General features: G+C 41.2%; 2 protein-coding genes across 4 annotated transcripts; one reads left to right on the top strand and one right to left on the bottom strand.

Annotated features, from left to right (window-relative positions):
• Positions 1 to 116: 116 nt before the first annotated feature.
• Positions 117 to 12,057, bottom strand: hook1 (hook microtubule-tethering protein 1). Its single transcript, XM_071487390.1, has 22 exons — positions 11,864 to 12,057; positions 10,656 to 10,741; positions 9,717 to 9,789; positions 8,804 to 8,854; positions 8,312 to 8,444; positions 7,938 to 8,005; positions 7,675 to 7,737; positions 6,797 to 6,880; positions 5,188 to 5,351; positions 4,961 to 5,101; positions 4,035 to 4,236; positions 3,812 to 3,922; positions 3,619 to 3,706; positions 3,469 to 3,535; positions 3,234 to 3,374; positions 3,013 to 3,100; positions 2,747 to 2,778; positions 2,565 to 2,647; positions 2,318 to 2,418; positions 2,086 to 2,187; positions 1,907 to 1,975; positions 117 to 1,800 (listed from the first exon to the last, which is right to left on the bottom strand). The coding sequence occupies exons 1-22, from the start codon at positions 11,915 to 11,917 to the stop codon at positions 1,642 to 1,644; spliced, it is 2,160 nt and encodes a 719-aa protein (XP_071343491.1). The 5' UTR covers positions 11,918 to 12,057; the 3' UTR covers positions 117 to 1,641.
• LOC139626865 (E3 ubiquitin-protein ligase RNF170) lies at positions 11,469 to 19,937 on the top strand. 3 transcript variants are annotated; one of them, XM_071487397.1, is made up of 7 exons: positions 11,469 to 11,605; positions 11,753 to 11,812; positions 15,812 to 15,923; positions 16,477 to 16,585; positions 18,042 to 18,115; positions 18,220 to 18,330; positions 19,063 to 19,542. In XM_071487397.1, the coding sequence occupies exons 3-7, from the start codon at positions 15,909 to 15,911 to the stop codon at positions 19,408 to 19,410; spliced, it is 657 nt and encodes a 218-aa protein (XP_071343498.1). In that variant the 5' UTR covers positions 11,469 to 11,605; positions 11,753 to 11,812; positions 15,812 to 15,908; the 3' UTR covers positions 19,411 to 19,542. The 3 variants fall into 3 exon arrangements, with proteins under 3 accessions (XP_071343498.1, XP_071343499.1, XP_071343497.1); XM_071487398.1 differs by lacking the exons at positions 11,469 to 11,605; positions 11,753 to 11,812 and adding an exon at positions 12,079 to 12,211; XM_071487396.1 differs by lacking the exons at positions 11,469 to 11,605; positions 11,753 to 11,812 and adding an exon at positions 14,939 to 15,084 and having other exon boundaries at positions 19,063 to 19,937.
• Position 19,938: the final 1 nt, after the last annotated feature.

Here is a 19,938-nt window from a genome sequence, read left to right as displayed (position 1 = left end):
TTGAAATGAAATGCAGCAAATTCGTCTTTGGTTTTTTTTTTAAGAGTGCAGCACTCTGTGTGTTTCTTTACCTTTGGAACCAAACTGAGATTAAAGCTTCTGGATGTAAGACAGACTTAGAAAAAAAAAAAGAATGTATTTATTTATTCACAAGAAAACCAAAGGCATTAAAATTTGAACTCCCTAAATTCCAGAAAATTCATAATGCCTTCCTCACCTTTTTTCATTTACACACGAACATAGGACACTACACATGAAGTTTCTGTGCTGTGCTACGTTTGATCAAACTTCTTATTTTTATATAAATCACACAGCTTTTAAATCAGTAAATCTATAAGAATCATCCACTGCAAAGAAAAACAAAAGCGCTTTGACACATCTGTGGATCACAAATGGCAAAACCATGATAACAGAATGACCCTTTAGCGTTATTGCAAACATACAGAGTAACAAAGCAGTCAACAGCCATTTCATGTTGTAAAACTAGTGCAGTTCAACTTAAGACTCCATAAGATCAGATAGGCAATATCCCACAATACCGAAGAGAACTACTGCTTCTCTACAGCGCTCTTCACGCTGAACTAAACACATTTATGATTAAATACAATATCGACTACAGTAATCAAAATTCCCATGTTACAATTTGCAGGTACTGTATCAATTCTGACCCTGGTCCCAACATTTGGATCAAAAGCTGGTGTTAAATCATGTTTACATTATAACTGTACATCTTCATAGATTATAGTTTTGATTACTAACTACTAAGTAAGATTCAATATATTCAGTGAATAGAAAGGCCTGCCAGTTTTCATTTAGAGTATGCTGCCAGTGAGGAAGTCACATCGCACTTTAGGAGTTTAAACACATGAGAAATATGCTAGTCCTGGATTTATTTTGTAAGATTTGTTGTTGCAGCACCTCTGAGGTCGATCACTTTATATGACTTTCACAGCTTTACAAGAGTGACTGATGTTTCATGCCTAAAAGCAGTTGGTGGCCAGCACCAAATATAGCAATCATTTTCTTAAAGACACCTAAAGCATATTAGTATTATACCAGTCTGCTGGATGACAACATTAGTACCCTCTTCACTGCATAGTATGATGGTTCAGTTGTACATCCATCAACAATCATCTAAAGTTACATGTAGTTGGCATTAGCATTCAAGTAACCCTTTTTAAAAAAAAATAAAAAAAATCACATTCATATATTTTACAGGCTCTAATTCTGAATAAAATTGCTAAGCTTTCATGTACATTTCTTTCATTCCTGACCAAGGGTGACACAATATAAGATTTAAGCTAAACTGATTATAGCAAGTGTTCAGCTGAGTCTGCATGGGACTATGGTAGGGACAGTGTACGCTACTTTAGCTAGTGAGGTGAACACAGGTTGTGGATTAATGCTCTATGCAAGGCCATCTTGTAGCCAGTGTGTTGTGGGACAGTATGCGATAACAGGGTGACTTACAGGGTTGTGTTTCATAAGTAAGGGCTCATCAATCCTGATCAGCTCATCTGTGACCCCTCCCCGAGCGCTGAGAGCAGATGTGTTTAAGGTCACTTGAGTGCTCACTTGTGGGATGGAGGGTATTTTTCCCTTCACTGAATAAAAGTGAGACATTTGGCCCCATGACAAGGTCTATTTGGAGGTAGTCGCAGGCATGCTGATTGAAAGCGCCCGGCGGGGAGCATTTGAGACTTGCCGCTGCTGAGCCAAGAAGGACTGGCCAGGGGACAGTATGGAGGAGGTGCGGCCACCGAGGCGCGATTCAATGGCCAGCTTCTGATAGTTCAGACTCTGAGGAAGAAGAAACACATCATTTTGACATTCAACTTTCTGCTCTTCATATAATATACAGTAAATGTCAATAATGTCATGACAGACAGGAAAAATTGTATCTTACCCCGTTGTACCACGCTGTGACAATCATCTTCTCCTCATACTCTCTCAGCCTGGCCTGATCACATTGGCGCTAGGACACAACATGAAATCAGTTAGATTTTGAAAACAGTCCTTTCAAAACATCTTGTATGTTCATATTACAAACATTTAACAACTGAACAGGTCAAAACGCAAATTTACTTCCAGGTTGAGAATCTGCTTGTCTCGGTCTGCCAGCTGGTTCCTCAGAGCCTGGATCTCAGCGGTGGCTGGATTCAATTTAGGGTCCAGCGCTTTGATCACCTTAGGCGGGACAGAAAGCACGCCAGTGAAACACTCTGACAGTACCTAAACTAGTGGACCAGGTTTAGGGATTCACACAACTATAATAAAATACAATAGTAAAAATAGAAATGATCCTCTAGTCACTTACATTACGAGCTTTCTCCAGGTACATTTTGTACCTCTCTTCCATGGCCCGCATGTCATCATCCTTCTTCTTCAGAGCAGCCATCAGCTCATCCACCTTCAAGGCTTAGAGACATGAAAGTCATTGTGAGGTTTCTCTTAAGTCATATTCTGCAGGTGTGTTTTGGTGCAGATTAATTTTAAATTTACATTATACACATTATACGAAGACCGCAGCAGTGAAATGATGTGATTGGCAACGTGAGACTTACAGGTCTGAGTGTTATCAGGCTGAAGGTCCTCCAGCAGCTCCTTCTTCTTCATGATTTCGTCCTGAGCCTCGTTCAGCTGGACCCTGAGGAAACAAAAGCTGTGTCTTTAACTCCCTCTACTGGACAAGATGGAAATTGATTTTCCATTTCAATCCTAATCTGAGCCCAAGATTCACACTTACATGTGAGCATCAAGTTTCCTCTTCAGGTTTGACTGAAAGAAAATTAAAAAGACTTTAAAGCATCTACAGATACAAAGGCCACATTCAGTTAGAGCAATAATTTTGTACTGCAAAATAAGTTCAAAAAATAATGAATCATGGTGCTTTTATCTCTAAACCAGTTCAAAAGTTTTGTGTGTTTTTCATGTCTAAAGCCAGACCAGCACAAATTGACAGACTAATATGATTTTCTCTGTGTTGGTGCCAGTGAATGGTGGCACACTCACATCGTCAGGTTTGGCCGCCTGACTTTGCAGAGCCTTCTGGAGGTCCTCCACCTGCTGCTGCAGCTCACTGATCCGCTCTCGGCTCAATCTGCAGATTTGTCACGACGAGAGAAAGGAAACATCAACACGGAGAAAAGATACATTCAATAATGGAATAATGAAATCAATCTCTATCACATCTATCTGTGGCTGTCTTACAAAGAGACAGAAACTCTGTTAACCTGTTCTCAGTGTCCAGCTCACTGCGTGTCTTATGTGCTTCCTCCAGCTGAGCCTGCAGAGCGGCAATCTTCTCCTGCTCACATTCCTCCTGCTGCACTCTCAGCATCTTGTTCTCATGCTGCAGCCTGATGAACTTTTCTCTGAACAGTCACACAAACAGAGTCACGCACACATCACATCACATTGGAGCAGAAAGAAAACAAACCGTATGTTGTCACAAGCAGCGTCTCTTACCTGTACTCAATGGGTATTAATTCAGCTGCCAGGTTATCATGGCTCGGGCTGCTGGAAGGAAGTATCCCTAAGTGGAAATATAATGTGAATTTTAGGTGACAAGTGCATGAGCAGGTCATTGTTGTTAGCTCTGACTATCCAGAGAGATACCTGCTTGGGAGAGCTGGTGCTGCTGAACCTGAGTGCATCGCAGCTCCTCATTGATCTCCTTCAGAGAATCTCTTTCTATGATGATCCTCTAGTGGAGATTTTAAAGGGAAAGTGCAATTGTTAGTAAAGAGTTTTACAGAGTGAGAAAAATCTTTCGTCATTTCCTCCTAACACATTTCAAAAGCTGCCACACCTCTTTCTCCTTCATCACAGTGTCGTGCCTCTCCTCCAGCTTCTTCATCTCAAAGGCGAGGTTGTCTGCTCGCCTCGTCTCTTCAGACAACTTCCTGTGTAGCTCCTGCACCTAAAACACAGCACGTGAAAACACACATACATAAACACATGTTAAATACAATTTTCCTAGCCAGCAGTATTTAATTATAAAGAGACTTGTTTGAGGTTGGAGTATCCTTTACCTGTCTCTTGTATGTCTCAAGCTGTGCACGAGCAGCGTTGGCCTTGCGCAGCTCTTCCTCCAAGCTGACAGTGTTTTGCATGTAGGTCATATTATTCTCCTCCAGCAGCTTCATCTGCCTCTTCAGATCGCCCAGACTCTCCAGTTTACGCTTGTACGTTTCCACTGAGGCCTCCAGCATCACCACTCGGTCTGAGCAGCTCCTATATGAACACAAAGTAAATACACAAATATCAATGAACAAGCTTGTGAGTTAAATGCTTTGGGGCACTTCAAGCCAACATGTAAGATTGGAACAAAACAGAACAGTAGGCCAAGTGCAGGCAGAGTGAATATAATTAGCATTATTTAATAAATCAGTGAAAGTCCAAACTCTACAGTCAACTTTAAAGTCCGGCACTATATCTGGCAGTTGGTGATTCATCGTAACTAACAAAGAGCTGCTTCAGAAAGAGGCGTTTTGTGTCTTTAGGTCTGGTTCCCGGTTTTCATTGGCAAAAGTGAACAATGTTGGCTCTATGGATAAAAACTGTATAACTGTTCAAACTTGTTTAGAGTTATTTTACTTTATACTGGAGGAACATATTGTGTATTGAGGCTGTTTTCTTGCTTCCTCTCGTTTGTGCTTCAGCAAGATTAACCCTCCTTCTCAAGGAAAGCAAAACACACCATCAGCTAATTTCACTGATTAGTTCCTGTTGTCTGGTTGAGTGTTTGCTAATCAGTGAAATCATGGTCCTGGCCTTCCCTCTCCATCTCACTGCCTCAGCTGTCTGCTAATCTCTCATTAGGAGGCAACAAAAGATGTCTGTCTGATTACTGCTCCTTCTGCCCTGCTTTTTTTAAAAAATCTTACTTGGTTTATTTTCGTAGTCTGTGCTCTGAATTGAAGAGGATACTTTACCACTTCTCTACACCGACACAGACCTCAGAACGTCCAGCTCATCTTTGAGAGCTCGAGATTCTTCTGCCACGCTGGTGAGCTCGTCATTACGATGCTGCACCTCAATCAGCTGCTTCTCCAACTCTTCACAGTGGATCCGGTAGTCATCCTTGGCGGCCTCCAGCCTAAGAGATGCAAATGCACATAATTGTTCAGTCTTTCGCAGCTATAATGAGGCTGCTGCAGTACATTTGTGCAGGAAGTGACAAACCTGAAGTTCTCCTCCTGCAGTGTCTCCAGCTGTTGCTGTAACTGGCTGTGCTTCCTTCCTGAGGGTGTGCTTGGGTCATCGAAAGTGTCGAGCTGATTGGCCCGGTCAGTTAGGACATCATTCTCAGCCAATAAGCTGTTTCGTTCCTCTTGAAGAACAGCCACCTGTCCAGGTAGACCAAGATGTTAGAGCCACGCTCACAAGTGATATGAATTTAAGGTTAAGCTAAATAAATTATACAAGGTCAATTATTTCATGCAAAGCAGCAAAGTCACATATGAGCATCAAAACACAAACCCCATCTATCACAGATACCTCTCTTCCTCTCCAAGCTGTTAAAGCAAACAGTGAAGTTGATCAATGCTGGAAGCAGAGCAACGTGTACTTTAAGCAAACATGTTAATGTACGGTTAGTCGATTTTACTTCTCACCCATTTACCTCAGGTGTATTTTACCACCAGACACTGGACTATTAGAGATTAACTTGCTATTGTTTAAAAGTCATGCATGTCTACAAACCACCTCCAGGATGGATCGGTGACATCAGACACTACACATTTAACTAGGGCTGGGCTCTATGGCTGGACTCAATATAATAAAAAGAACAGTAATTTTCTCACACATATGGAAAATATATGCAAAACAACATGATGAACTTTTTGTTAAGTGGCTTAAACCATGTTCCACTGTTGTGCATTACCTCAGACCAAACTTTCACACATGTACAATGACAAAGCTGGAGTAACTTATTTTGTTGCCTTATAGTTTCAGTTAGTTAAAAAAAAAATAGACAACATGATTTTTAAAAATGAAACATAACATTCTTACACAATAACATTTAAACTTTGCCCAGCCCTCCCTCTAACTTCTGTTCTCCTCTTCTGTGGACTGTGCCGTAAGCCGAGATGGACAAGGAGGCATTTTGAAATACTGTGATGTTGCTTTCACCATGAGATGATGACAAACTGATTATTATGAGTGATATGCCCCTGGGTGAAATGCTGGAATAATACCACTGAATATTAAGGCACACGTTGTATGACTTGTCTGGAATAGGAGCCTGATTGAGCCGTCTGTTAGCTGAGTTAGAGTAAACAGTTGAGCAGTTGGTTTAGATGGGTTTAGTTTTGCTGAACGGTCAGCCATGTTGGACTTACCTCGCTGCGGCGAGAGACGAGCAAGACTGGGGACAGAACAAATCAATCTGTCGAGAGTCCAGTTGAACAGTTGATCAGAGGCTATGCTAAATTTAGTCTGCACAGTGCTGAGTGAGGCCTTCTAGCAGTGCCAGAGCACACACCAGTTGCCACGGTGGGAGCCAGCAGAGCCCAGACTGTAGGCTCACAGTCCTTCTGCCACAGCAGCTCCAGACAATGGACCCAAGCACGACAGCAAATTACACAACTCCTGTTTATACTGTACCATATAGGCATGAATGTGTGTGGGTGTAGACATGGAGAACTGAATATCGGCAAGAAAGCCTTGAGCTTAGACAGCTGTAATTGTGTCATATTGATGTATATTCTTCTGTACAAGCATATGGAGAGTGTGTGTGTGTGTGTGTGTGTGTGTGTGTGTGTGTGTGTGTGTGAGAGAGAGCTCTATTCACCTGAATGTCCAGCTCTTGACAGCGTTGTGCTAATGCTTCCTTCTCAGCTAAAAGTTCAGCAAGGTCCTCAAGGGCTTTCTTTAACTGGACACATGAAGATGAAGTAAGTAACACACACACACACACACACCCACCCACACTAACTCACACACACACCAAAGGCACTGACAAACTGGTTCTGCTGCAATACTTGACTCAGAGGACTTGAAAGGCTTTAAACCCTTCTTTAACCATCATCTCCTCTTCATGCACTGCATATTTTCCCTCTTCACTGAGGTGGATCTAATGTGAAATCATCGAGGAATGGCCATTTTCAGTTTGCACCTAATGTTAAGCTTGTTACACGGGACACCTCCTGTCATCCTTCTGCCTGTCGCGGCAGCTGATGTCCACTTGCTGCTGTGTGCAGAGAGAGTCAATATTTGAGCTCTCTGCACAGTGGTCATGCTCTTCCTCAAACAGATCCACAAGAATAAATGTCTCAGGGGGGTTAACATTAGCTTCAGCCGTGATGCTAATTGTTTGCCAAATGTTGGATGAAGGTAGTTTTACTTGCTTTTGTCCTTATATTACATAGTATAGGATTATAAATTAAACACCTTTAAGATTTTTTTCTTGTCATGCATTTTGCGTTGTATAATTTGTAGACCAAATACCTAATTGAGAAAAAATGAAAATAATAATTTCAGACTGCTATAGACACTTGAGGGGTTCTTACTGTGGTTAAAATCAGACCAATAATACATATGATGTAGATTTTTCTGTTCATACCCAACACATTGGTCATAGAGACTCCATCTCCACTTGGTTAAAGATTTTAACAGCAGAGAGTCACACTTTCTCTCATTTAGAGGAATCTCTGTAGTAAGAACACTGACCTGCTGTTCCAAGTCCCCTGACAGCTCTGCTCCAAATGGGGCCATGGTCTCTTTACTCATGAGCTGGAGAGAAAAAAAAGTCACTGGTTTTATTACGCAGAATCATTAAAGGAGCTGAAAAATCTCCTTTAACAACTCCTGCTGCTGCCAAAGTCCCTTTTAGACAGGCACAAAGGTACAACTGTCCAGCCAAGCTTTTAAAAGCCAAGCTTTTTTTAAGCTCTAAAACATGAAGGAGAAAGTTGGTATTAGGAGAGACCGACCTCTTGGATGGCTGTCATGACAACATGCTGCACAGACTCCTCCAAAGTCATGATGATCTGAATGTATTCTGTTAATGGAGTGAAAAAGATTCAAACACATTATTTATTACTTCTGTGTCCCACTTCCAAATGTACAATAACACTGCCGTCATTGATTTCCAGGCTGTCTTAAGGGCTCTGCCTTTGTCAGTGGCTTGGCAGGACAATAATTAAACATTGTTTGGCTGACGGCCTTAACCTAACTGGATTTTGATGGAACAGTCCCCCTCTTCTATCTGCACTGCACAGTGCATTTATATTGCAGATATTTGAGAATCTCTCTGAGTGTACTTTGTGTACATAAATTTGCCCATAACATTCAAGCAGTCACATACCTTGCTTACGTTCACATCTGACAGCACAGCCCAGTACGAGCTGCAGCAGCCTCCCCAGCTCCACTGGGTCTGAGTGCTCTGCAACCACAGCCAGATCTGGCAGGGGAAAGTCTGAGATCTCCTGGGCTAAGACCTGATGGGACAGAGGAGGAGATAAAGCACTTAGCATGCGAGTCTTGCTAAGATGACTGCTGAGCAAAATAGTTCATTCATGAGTTAATTCAACAAAATGAATAGAAAAATATGCTGGGTTTCTGTACTCCATGGTATTGTGCATCAGGCTTGAGCTGCTTGTGTTCACATCAACTACAAACACCATTTTCTTTGTGGAAGTCACTTGGGACTTTGCACTACGTAAACAGTGCATAATACAACTCCCACTGGCACCGAATAAACACACAGAGTCTGGTTCTCACATAGAGTAGACGTTCCTTCCAATCACCTAACAACTGTGCAAACAAGGAGGATGTTGTTCACATGGGCAGGGCCTACCTCATTATAATAGTCAACCACCATCTGAAGGATCTTCTTCAAATTGTTCATCTGAGGAGATCAAACACAAGATTGTGAAAATTTATGAACTCAGTTTATAGTGCAAATATGAACCTTTAGAAACATATTATGATCATGCAATGACAAAATTGCATGATTTCTGCATGACTTTTAAAAGTACACATGTGAGAAATCAGAAGGCCTTGCAGACATTTTGACATGTTATCAGCTTTTCTACTAGTAGTATTTATAATCACTGCTCTATTTAAGTGTCCCAGTAAGCCGTGACAGTGAGCTAGCATGCACAATGTACGCTTTTCACAGCAGACATTTTGAAATATCAAAGCAGGAAAAGCACAGGTGTAAATAAGAACATTAAATAATTACATACCAGGGTCCTGAAACTGGCTCATCTAAATGGAGATCAGCCATCATTCATGTTATAAATTCCACCTGTGCTTTGGCAGGTCAATATGTCTGCAGTGAAAAGGGTCTATACCAGGACCCTGAAACTGAAGCAGCTGCAATTTTTTCCTATTGTCACATGTCAAAATGTCTTCTGTGAAAGAGGCCTATCAGGGAAGAAGCAGCAGTAGCAGGGAAAACAGAGTCACAGCCAAAGAGAAAAACAGAACGGGAATAGCATGCATTTTTTTTTTCTGAATCACCCTTACTGACATATATGGACAAACATACATGTACACATTTCACCAGAGGAGTCAGTGCGCAGGGTCAGAGTGCAGGCTAAGCCAGGAGAGGCCCCTCCTGGAGCAAGTAGAAGGTCAGTGTCAAGGACAGTGGAGCAGGATTGAAGCAAACAGAGGGTTTAGCACACAAGGGGGGTTCAGCAAAACATGAAGAGAAAAGTCAGAGAAGACACATGGAGGATCAGGGAGATGGCACTGCTCTGTACCTTCAGTCTCCAGTTGTCCTCAACATCTGCTTTGATACGACCCAGCCATGCATCAGTGAACCATGCTGGGTCTCTGCAGCGCACACGCATGCACACGCACACGCACCCACACACATCAGAAACACAAAGAGAGATCAGTCAGCAATAGCTAATCCTCTAAGACTTCTCAGAATTAGTAAACCATGCAAGGACAAATCCTTCCGTTGGAGACATGAATTATTATATATCATTAATCTGCCATGTTGGATGTATTTCAGGAGGGATTTTGGGTGAAAGTGTCACAGTTTATTTCTCTCAATCTCTTCACTTCAGGCAGTTATTTCCTACATTTCCCAGAATTACTTTTCAGTATAATAATTACAAAGTACAACAGTTGCTGTTTGATGGACGGAAAACCACCTGCTCTGGTTCATATTTGCCTACATTTCCCAGAATTACTTTCAATAATCCCTGGAAAACAGGAGTGTTCTTTCAATCAGCTGTGAATTCTGTATGTATGTGGAGAAAATAATAGTGATAGCATAAACAAGTAACGAAGAGTCTCACCACTCACTCAAAGCAAAGCAGACTGCTGCTTGAGAAGAAACTAGCAAGTCCTTCCTCCAGTATGGATGTCTCCCTGAACAAATCAACACTGGTGCCTACTGTTGATTCTGAGAAGAAGTCATTGTTCTTTGATTGAGTGTCCAATACCAAAATGTCATGTTTACATAAGCATTTCTGTTTATGTGTTTTAAGTGGAATCGCTGCAGCTCAGTGGTGAACAGAACAGTTAATCCTTTGCTTTTCTGGCTTAAGTGTGTTATTTGAACCAGACACAAATGACTGTAAATATTTTATCTGTAGAGCAGCCAGATGGGGTAGACCTATATGTCACATTCCTGTATGTGTGTGTGTGTGTGTGTGTGTGTGTGTGTGTGTCTGTGTCCGTCCTCTCACATCTGATGCAGCGCTTGTGATATTGCTGCTCCAGTGGTCAGCTCCTCCACTGTTCTGCAGGGCGCAGGAGTGTTAAAGGTCTGCAGCTGAGAGACAGAAAGCACAGCATCGTCACAGGGACTGGTCAAGAATCCGAGGAGAGTACAGTGAACAACAACAACAACAACAACAACTAACAATCAAGGGTGTTGGATGGATAGAGAGATGGCAGGTTGGACAGTAGCTAACAGTGGCAAAGAAACAAAGGCAAAGACAAAGTGCAGATGTAAATAATTCAAGCAGCAGTGATGGTGTAAGGTGAATTCTCCTGGGAGGACATCTCAGCATCCTGGACACATCCTGCTGTTTACAGGGATTACCAACCTGTCCCAGGGCTACCTGAGGTTCACTCCCACCTACTGAGGTGTTAGGTGGTGAGAAAACCATCATTTGAATACACTGACACCTCGCATTAAAATTCAGTCCAGTTTTAAACTTTTTAAATTATGTGTCTGGCCCCCACCCTATTTTTTTTTCTTTTTTCTCTTGGATGAGACCCTGGTGGGATAAGCTCACCTAACCTCTTACTTGGTGATACTGTTGTTCAACAAACAGATAAGTGATTGATTTAAATGTCAGATGAACCTGGTGAGAGATCTAGTTAACCAACCCTTCATCCTGTGACTAACCCAGAAGGAAGCCAACAAAACACGGACTCACACCCATGAGAGGGAACAGGTGCAGCACCACCAGGCAGCTCCACCTGGTCTGAGGTGACTGAAGGAGCTGCTGCTGGGGTTAGCTTCCTTTAATCGGTTACATAACGTTGACGGGGGAAAAAACAAACAAAACAAAGAGCGACAATCCACAAATACCTCACGGTTAATTGGATTAACACCCTAAATCCAGCAGAGGAAGGAGGAAACTGAAGGTTATTGTGGTCTCCGTCGCTTTATGTTTACTAGCCTGCGGTAAGTGCTGCTCACCGAGCCATGTTTGGCGCCGGTGGATTAATAATAATCACATCTTCGTGATAACGACGTTCAATGGCTGCTGCTGTCTCTGTGGCGGACCGACGACCACCTGCCCGGGCTCACATCTGCCTCATTTTCTCTCAGCTGGTGAGCAGTGTTGTAGCCGTGGCCCCCACCACCACCACCACCACCACCTTCAGACAGGTAACGTCTCCTTGTCTGAGGCGACACATCGACATCCACAGAAACACTCACCCATATGATGAGGCTCTCGACCAGCGCCGTTTTGCTGTCGTCCATTTGCTCCATTTAAGCTGAAATATTTAAATCCACCTGTCGGCAAAGCGCTTCCGCTCCTTTCCTCCGCATTTGACCTCACCTGCTGCTGGAGGTAGATGTCTAACGTCAAATGCGTACAGAGGAGGGTCCCGGCGGACGCTCCGCCGCGAAAACAACGTAACACGTACGTGAATGAGGCTGGCGCTGACTTATCTGACGTTTACTTACTCGGGTCGAGGTGAACTGAGGGGGAGACGAGCCGCATCCAATCAGCTTCGAGATCCATGATGATTGACAGCCGTTAAACCCCAGTGCAGCCAATCAGTGAGTGTGATTTACAATTTACATACGCCCACAGTATTTGGACACAATCAAAACATTTGATATCTGTGATTATCGAATGGTTTTCCTTCTCTCTTTATGGATGAGTGTTGTGGTCTTTGTGGCAGGATTCAGTATCCAACATGGAAATTATTGAGTGCAGTGAAAGAAAGAGGTTACACAGATTAATCTGCGGCCCAAAGGAAGAAGTGGATCTATTCACATTTTCTATGTATTTATTTATTTCCATTTATTTAAAAAAAATTAACATATCATGAATAAAAATTAAAGATTTTAACTAAGTAAAAGCACAGACGTATTATTAACAAAATGTTCTTTAACTGTCAAAGTAAGTATTAATTATGCAGAAAAAATATCAATAATTATTATATTATGTATAAGAATAATTATTGATTATATTATCATTTATCACATTATTTGATAGTTAAGGTTGTAATGTCTAAGCAGCATCTTAAGCTAGTGAAGGTGAAGCTAATTTTAACTACCTAATATTGTTATGTAGTTTAATCTGTGACAATGCATCATATTTAAAAAACTTTATCTGTGAAAATAAGTAGGCTAACAATAGCTGTCAAATACACACAGTGGGGAAAAAAAGTAATGAAGTCGAAGAATAAAATGGAAATACTCAAGTTAAATATAAGTACCTACAGTTGTAGAAGTACAGTACTTTAGTAAATTTGTTTTCATTCAACCACTGGCTTCAAGTACAAGTAGATCAATAACATTCATTTCTTTCCAGTGAGGTTTTCACCCCACTTGCAGTGTATGCAGTTATACTAGACCTATTGTACAACATCACAACAAAGATCTTAAAAGATGCTGATTCAGATTGTAAACAGAGGAAAAATAGTGCAATCAAACAAAGAAAACAAACAAGCAAACTTAAAAAACTTATGAATGAAATTGAAGAAAAAATACTCAGTAGTGCAAAAAGCAGTGCAAAGAAAAAACTAAAAAAACAACAAATTGCCCAAAAAGATACATTTATAAACATTAAACAAACAGATTAGTTTTCTCACAGCATTGACTTCTGTCTGAAATGAAAATAGGCTTTTATTCACTATTTATTTATTGGATAACTCTTTTCTTTGCTTGACCTTGTTTTGTCTGCCAACGGTACAAGTGATAGCACTCAGCCAGCATGAAATCTTAATTGCAGCTGGTTTCATGTTTGACTACGTGACCTGCGTAAAATACTACATAACCTGACCCTACAGCTAACAGAGAGATAATCCTGCACAGTCAGTTTGCAGGTATTACTTGGAGTTGGAAATTGAATATATCCAGAATGGTTATATCTGTTTTAGTCATATTTTAGAGGCTATAATAACTAGAAGTATAAAATCTTTTCTCCAATGAACACTGTTCCCAGATAGCCACTAAAACATCACAGCATGCCAACCCTTCCCTGACGGTAAATCATTTCTCATAAATGCAATAAACCTCCTCACGTTATCCATTTATATGTGTCACGTGAGTGAGTGTGTAATTGACATTCAGAGGCTCCAGTGGGTCCCAATTCTGATGGCTTTAGTCATATAAGATAACAAATCTCACATGTGTCATCTGCTCCCTTCCGCCACAACATGGAAAATTCCAAACAAATCATACAGAGGATGAAATTATGAGCATGTGTGGCCTTGTTACATATTTAATTTGAATCTGGTTGAATTCATCACAAGGATTTTTTTACATCACCCTGTAGGGCGGAGGACTAAGTGATCATGTCAGACACTCCTAAAATAGTGTGTGTATGACCTGACTGGACTTTACACATGTGGCCTGCAGGATTGGCTTCTGCTCTGTGTTTAACTGTCAGTAGGTGAGAACCTCTCCTCACTCCCACTCTGAGACCCTGACCCTCAGTGACTGATGGCTGCTATTTTTAGACGACCTGACCCACAATGACTCCCTCTTTTTAGCCTCTATCAGAGGTGAGGTGAAGGGCCTGTGTAAATATTTGCCAGGATATTTCTGCAGCGGCTGTCATAGTGAACTATGTGAGGATTATCACATCTTCACTCACAGTCAGATACTGTCGGAGAGTTTTTTTTTTTATTTCATTGAAATAACTGACATTTACGTTTGCTACAATAAGGTGAATACAGCAGCATGTACTACTTACTACTTCACTTTGAATCAATTGGTGAACACCTGGCTTTCCGTACATTTTGACTGAATGGGACAGTATGAGAATAATATTTGAGAAATTGTTGATTACAGACATTTACCTTGCCTTCATACTAAAACTTGGATCTATGATAGGCCTCCTCTCTGTTGTTGGGTTTATTATCTCAGCCCTCAGTGTAGTACCATGTTAATGTATGTACATGCATTTCAGAATCAATAGTTTATGGTAAGAAATGAATTATGTGAAGCAGCGCTGCCGGCAGAGTAAACTTTCAGTAAATGATCAACAAAGTCTAAATCTAATCTACTTGAGCACAGTATGGGAGGGACCTCTTCCGGCTTTGATCTGGTGGCAAGTCATGTGACCCAAATACTTTGAGTCTGGCCAAACAGAGGGGAGAAATATGTTGCTCTTTGGATATAAGAAACTGAAAATTTTTAAGACTAAAAACTCATCACGGTCTATTGTGATGTTTTGTAAGTATGTTTTGGAGTTGTCCCGCTAAAGCACTGCATTAATGATCTAACTGCATTACTGGTCCCTTAAAAGAGGAAGACCAGCTGATATTTGAGGGTGTAGTTGATCATTAACAGGCAGCTCCAATTTATTTTGGACAGTGATGCCATCTGGCAGCACTTTACTTGACTCTAGGAGACAGTGACAACCTGTCAGCTGCCGTTTCTTGATCAACTATGCACCCGTACCACAAATCTCAGTCCAGGTGAGGCTTATTTTTTTCTTATATTTTGCCATTTATTAGAACACAAATATGGTTGATTACTGAAACTTTGCTTTTCTGGTCAGTTTCGGTTGCAATTTAGAGGAAATTTGGAGATAATGTGTAATTAGTATGTTTTGAAACACAGAATCGCACCACCTGATCTGTTAAAAATACTGTAGAAACCAAATAGTTGCTTCAAAGCCTAAAGTAATTGAGTAGACGAAACAGTGTGATATAAAATGTTCAAGTGTTTTTGATCACTTTGATTAAGATCCCTGCGCAATAGGAAGTTTGACACATTTTATATCAGCGCAAACATTTGTGACATTTTTCTCTCAGGTATTAATGATCTATTCATCTGGTTAAGTGACTGACTTCTGTCTTAATTTCAGTAGCGGGTTACTGTAGATTTAATATGATGATTGTTGTTTAAGATGCCTAATGAAAGTTACTAAAGGGATGCAGGCCAATATAATTAGCCTGTTTATATAATTTCATACACTAATAGTTGCATCTTGCAAATTGAGCTTTAAAATGATTGAGGCAAACAGCAGTCCTGCTGTCAAGTAGCAGCTAATCTGTCAAACTGCTGCGGTCAGAGCATCAGCATGAAAGCAGAAAACAGCTGAGTACAATCGAACTTATCTCACAAATCGTTGGTTTTGTGTCAGTATCTCCTCACTAGCAGATATGCTGTATTTAAGGTGCATGTCATGTCACGTTGCAGAACTGACCATCTCCCCTCTGAGGGTCCAGTGGATCAGGGTCGTCTCGGCTTATCCAGATCTTCGGTTAGTGCACCAGAGCAGTCAACATCAACGTATATGAGTTGTCACAAGGTGAGAGCTCCACTTACTCACACACGCTAGCAAAAGATATGAAGCTCATGTTTTGCAGGTTCTGTAGTCCACAATTGTTGTTGTTATTTGGTGTCAGTGGGGTTACACTGTTGTTTGTCAGTGTCAGTTTCTGTTGTCCTCGGTTTTAAACTAACAGTGACGACAGGGCACAGGCAGTAATCAACATTATTACTGTAAGGCGCTCCTTTTGATTATTATTGCTTTTATTAGGGTCACAGTCTGGTTTAGAGAGTTACTGCCACACAAATGATAATCGTCTTGTTGTGTACATAGAGCCCAATCAAAAGTCACCGTGTATCTGTTATACTGTGTGTTATGAGGGATCATCAAGGATTTTAAGATTTTAGGAGATTATATAGAACACAGTAGCCAGAATAAAATATGTGGCCTCAAGTTTTTTTTTTTGTTTGTTTTTTTTAGATTTGTCAACTTTCTTCTGTCTTCTTCCTCCTCTTTTATTTGTCTATGTCTGCACCTATTTCCTGCTTCCTGTACTTCACCTCTTCGCTGTCTTTTCTTCTCACCTCCTCAGGAATCTGCAGAGTTTTGTCCATCGACAAGCCATCGAGACTGGCTCTGCCCAGTCTGCCTGCAGACAGCCAGCTTCCCAGTCCAGACAAACTGTGGCCATTTGTTCTGTGGTATGAGATTATAGACACACACACACACACACACACACACACACACACACACACACACTGGCCTGATTCTGACAGAGTATCAGAGCAGACCTGGTTTGTTTCATTCATGCACAGGCTCTCTCCACCATCCACTGTGTGAGATGGGTTTCATCAGTTTTTCATCTGTCTTGCTCACCTTTGTTCATGCCAGTCATTGCAGCATCACTGTGCCACAGCTGTGTGGCTCGAGCCTTGAGGCCCGTCTGTTCGCCTTTCAATAATTAACTGTTGCCATGCCATTCAATAAAATGTTAGATTATTAAACTGACTGCGGCGTTGCCCTAGTCCTAAAAGTTTGATTAACCTTGAATACTTTAAACTCAGTAGACTTTGTGACACATACACATGTGTGACTCAGAGGTGTACTTCTTTCAACATGAAACACAAGCACACCTCTAGCTTAGGCTTAAGCATATTTCATACACAAAGAAACTCTTGAAAGAAAGAAAGAACGAAAAGAAAGAAACACACATGGGATTTATTAAAAACCACTCCCATGGAAGCACATTCCAGCTATAGTTTAAAAACAACACAGGTTGAGCTATATCTCAAGGCTGCTCTGACAGCAAGGAGCATAAAAACTAAGGCAGCTTCATCAGACTTCATGATTGCATATCGTAGATCAAGGCGACTTAGTGACTATAAACAAGCAAAAGAACCTTAGAGTCACTCAAGTGCATAATGGAAGCAAGGGCTGTAATTTGTCCAAATTTTTCATCTGGATGAACTGCAACCAGAGAACAGGACATTACTAGTCACAGTGTTCACAAGTCTCTTTAAGTCTGGTTTTTACAGGAATTAGACATCCATATCTCCTACGTACAGGACATATGTTAAGCACAAATGCACACTAGTTTAATATTAAAAAATACAACATCCCACCTGCTAGATAATTTGGCCTTGATTGCGCTACTTGAGTTGTGTTTTGGTCTGTACTGGACTCAGTCTTCACACAACCTTGACAAATTATACATTGTTTGAAAGCTCTAAGTCTCTAAGTCTCCTGTTTTTAAAGATGAAAAAATGTCTAAAAATCTTGAGTAGATTTGATTGTGATTGCTTAATTGCTTAATAGATTGAGACCAGTGACCTTTTTATTTTGGGTAACTCGTTTCTGGGCTTTGTGCATCTGGCCACAGGTTAACCTTGATATTATCTGTCACAGATTACAAAGCTATTTCTACTCCAGCACACACTTATTTTCACCTTTAACCTAAACACCTTAACATACTGCAGATACTTAACACAGTTGTCTCTGCACCTGACCCACTCACCTGTGTCTAAAACGAAATACTGCGTCGTCATCGCATGCTTGCCATACAAGCGAGTTTTATTGCAGTTTAGCCACAGTATAAATATTTGATGGAAGCATTAGATGTTGATTAAAAGTTGCTGATTCATGTGTTTGATGCTGCAGCTCCCTGTCTGATCGCCTACTGGAGACATGGGTCATGGCTGGACGCAATCAGCTGCCCTCTCTGTAGACAGAAGGTACAGTAAGCACGATCCATTGATCAGATGTAAATGCAGTCTGAATAGTCAGTTGAGGATGAGAGTGAACATAATGTAAATGTAATGTGTTTGTGACTTTCCAGGTCAGCGTGCTGTGCCATCTGTTCAACGAGAGTCGATCAGACCGACAGTCAAAGGAAGTTCTTGGGGAAATCACAGATTACAACAAACGATATTCTGGAGCCCCACGACGGGTCAGTACTCCATCTAACCTTCAGAGGTCACATCAAACAGCATACATGTCCCTTAAACACTTCTTTCTTAGTCTGAGTAGTTGAAAATAGCCTCTGATTAGAAACTAGTCCTTCCGCAGTGATTTTCCCTCTTCTCCCCCCTCTCACCTGTGTGCCTGTGTAAAAGTATCAGGTGCAGCTTTCTCTTTCAGCCTTGAATGTGACACCAGATTAGATCATAGGAAAGATGAGAATTCCTCCACTGTTTGCTGTGATAATAGCTTTGGTAACAGGAATAGCTCTTATGCAACCTCAAGAATTTACTGTCATATACAACCGCCAATTCCAGACAATGGAAGTATGTGGTTAACACGCACGTAGCGCTGACACACCTCCGTGCCCAACTTTGGATGACCATTTTCTTTTCTTTGAAATACACATACAGCTGATTTCCCACATGGATTTTGTTCACATAAATACATTAAATTGTGTGTGGGGGGGCTGTTTGCTAAAAGGTGACGTTGACGAGCACCTGTCTTCAAAGTATGGTAGCTGAATATTGAGTTTAAATAGATGTGGAATTTTTCACACATTTAAGTATATAAAAACTCTTTTTTCCATACAAATAGTTGGAATAAGAAATCAGTGACCTACTTCTCTTTCAATACTACGTCATGTTTGAATGTGTGAATGTTCATATCCAGAACCATGTGGTATGTTTGCCTGACGTCCTCTTCTCCCGGCTGTTAACAGGTAACAGATTACCTATGTGACGCGCCCCTTCTCCTGCAGTTACTGGCCCGTGGCCTTGGCACCATGGGAGGGCTTGTGTGGCTGTTTTTCTTCAGAGTGGCCCTGTGCTGCGTGGGGACCGTGGTGTCCATCTCCTCCCCTCCTCTGGACCCAGTCTCTTCATCCTCAGCAAGTCCCCTGGAGACAGACCCCTCCCTCTGTGGACTGCTGGGGGTCCTGGATGACCTGGTGGTGGTCATCCTGCTCCTTATCTGCGTTATCAACATCAACCAGCAAATTGTGCCAGAGAGAGGAGGACACTCTGCAAATGCTACAACCTCACAAGGAGTAATGGGGAATTCACTGTAGATAGATGCTGCTGTAGCGTGTTGCTACAAGCTCTAATAGACTCTAATAGATTTCTTCCTTCTGCCGGTAGCTAGTTGAAATAATGGATGCCAGACAATTGACAACAGCACAGCATGTAGTAGTTGAGTTGTTAAAGTGTCTCAGCCTCTGACTGTTGACACAGACTCCAGGCCTGTTTGTCAAGTGTTTACAGAGCTTGTGCAAGACAGTGATATCTAACATACAATGTTATGTAGTGTGGTGTTCAGCTTTGGTTACACATCCTTAAGTTCCTTAGCCCTGAAGATCTTGGCTTGTAGCTTTTGAATCCATATAAAATAGGCAAAATGTTCAGTGTCCATTGACTTGTCAATTAAAATAGAACATTCATAATTTATATTTTAATAATCTTTTTTTTTTTTGCATCTTTTCCCCAAAAAACTGACCAGTTTCATTTTTACACCATCTACTATTTTGACATCTATGTAAATACTTTATATTGTATGAATTTGTTTTTATGTGTAAAATAAAGAATATTTATTGTCTTAT

This window comes from Trachinotus anak, unplaced genomic scaffold (genome assembly GCF_046630095.1).
Source record: "Trachinotus anak isolate AG129_WGS33_773 ecotype Australia unplaced genomic scaffold, CSIRO_AGI_Tana_v1 ptg000010l, whole genome shotgun sequence".
NCBI lineage: Eukaryota > Metazoa > Chordata > Actinopteri > Carangiformes > Carangidae > Trachinotus > Trachinotus anak.
The sequence above is the reverse complement of the archived record's forward strand: the minus strand, read 5'-3'. Positions and strand labels throughout refer to the sequence as shown.

Coding starts and splice junctions, on each gene's coding strand:
- hook1 (XM_071487390.1), bottom strand. CDS start 11,917: ATGGAGCAAATGGACGACAGCAAAACGGCGCTGGTCGAGAGCCTCATC. Junction 9,790..10,655: donor TCACAAGCGCTGCATCAGAT/GTGAGAGGACGG, acceptor TGTGCGCTGCAG/AGACCCAGCATGGTTCACTG. Junction 1,976..2,085: donor AGCAGATTCTCAACCTGGAA/GTAAATTTGCGT, acceptor GTTGTGTCCTAG/CGCCAATGTGATCAGGCCAG.
- LOC139626865 (XM_071487396.1), top strand. CDS start 15,056: ATGCACCCGTACCACAAATCTCAGTCCAG. Junction 15,085..15,811: donor TACCACAAATCTCAGTCCAG/GTGAGGCTTATT, acceptor GTCACGTTGCAG/AACTGACCATCTCCCCTCTG. Junction 16,586..18,041: donor CTGTGGCCATTTGTTCTGTG/GTATGAGATTAT, acceptor TTGATGCTGCAG/CTCCCTGTCTGATCGCCTAC.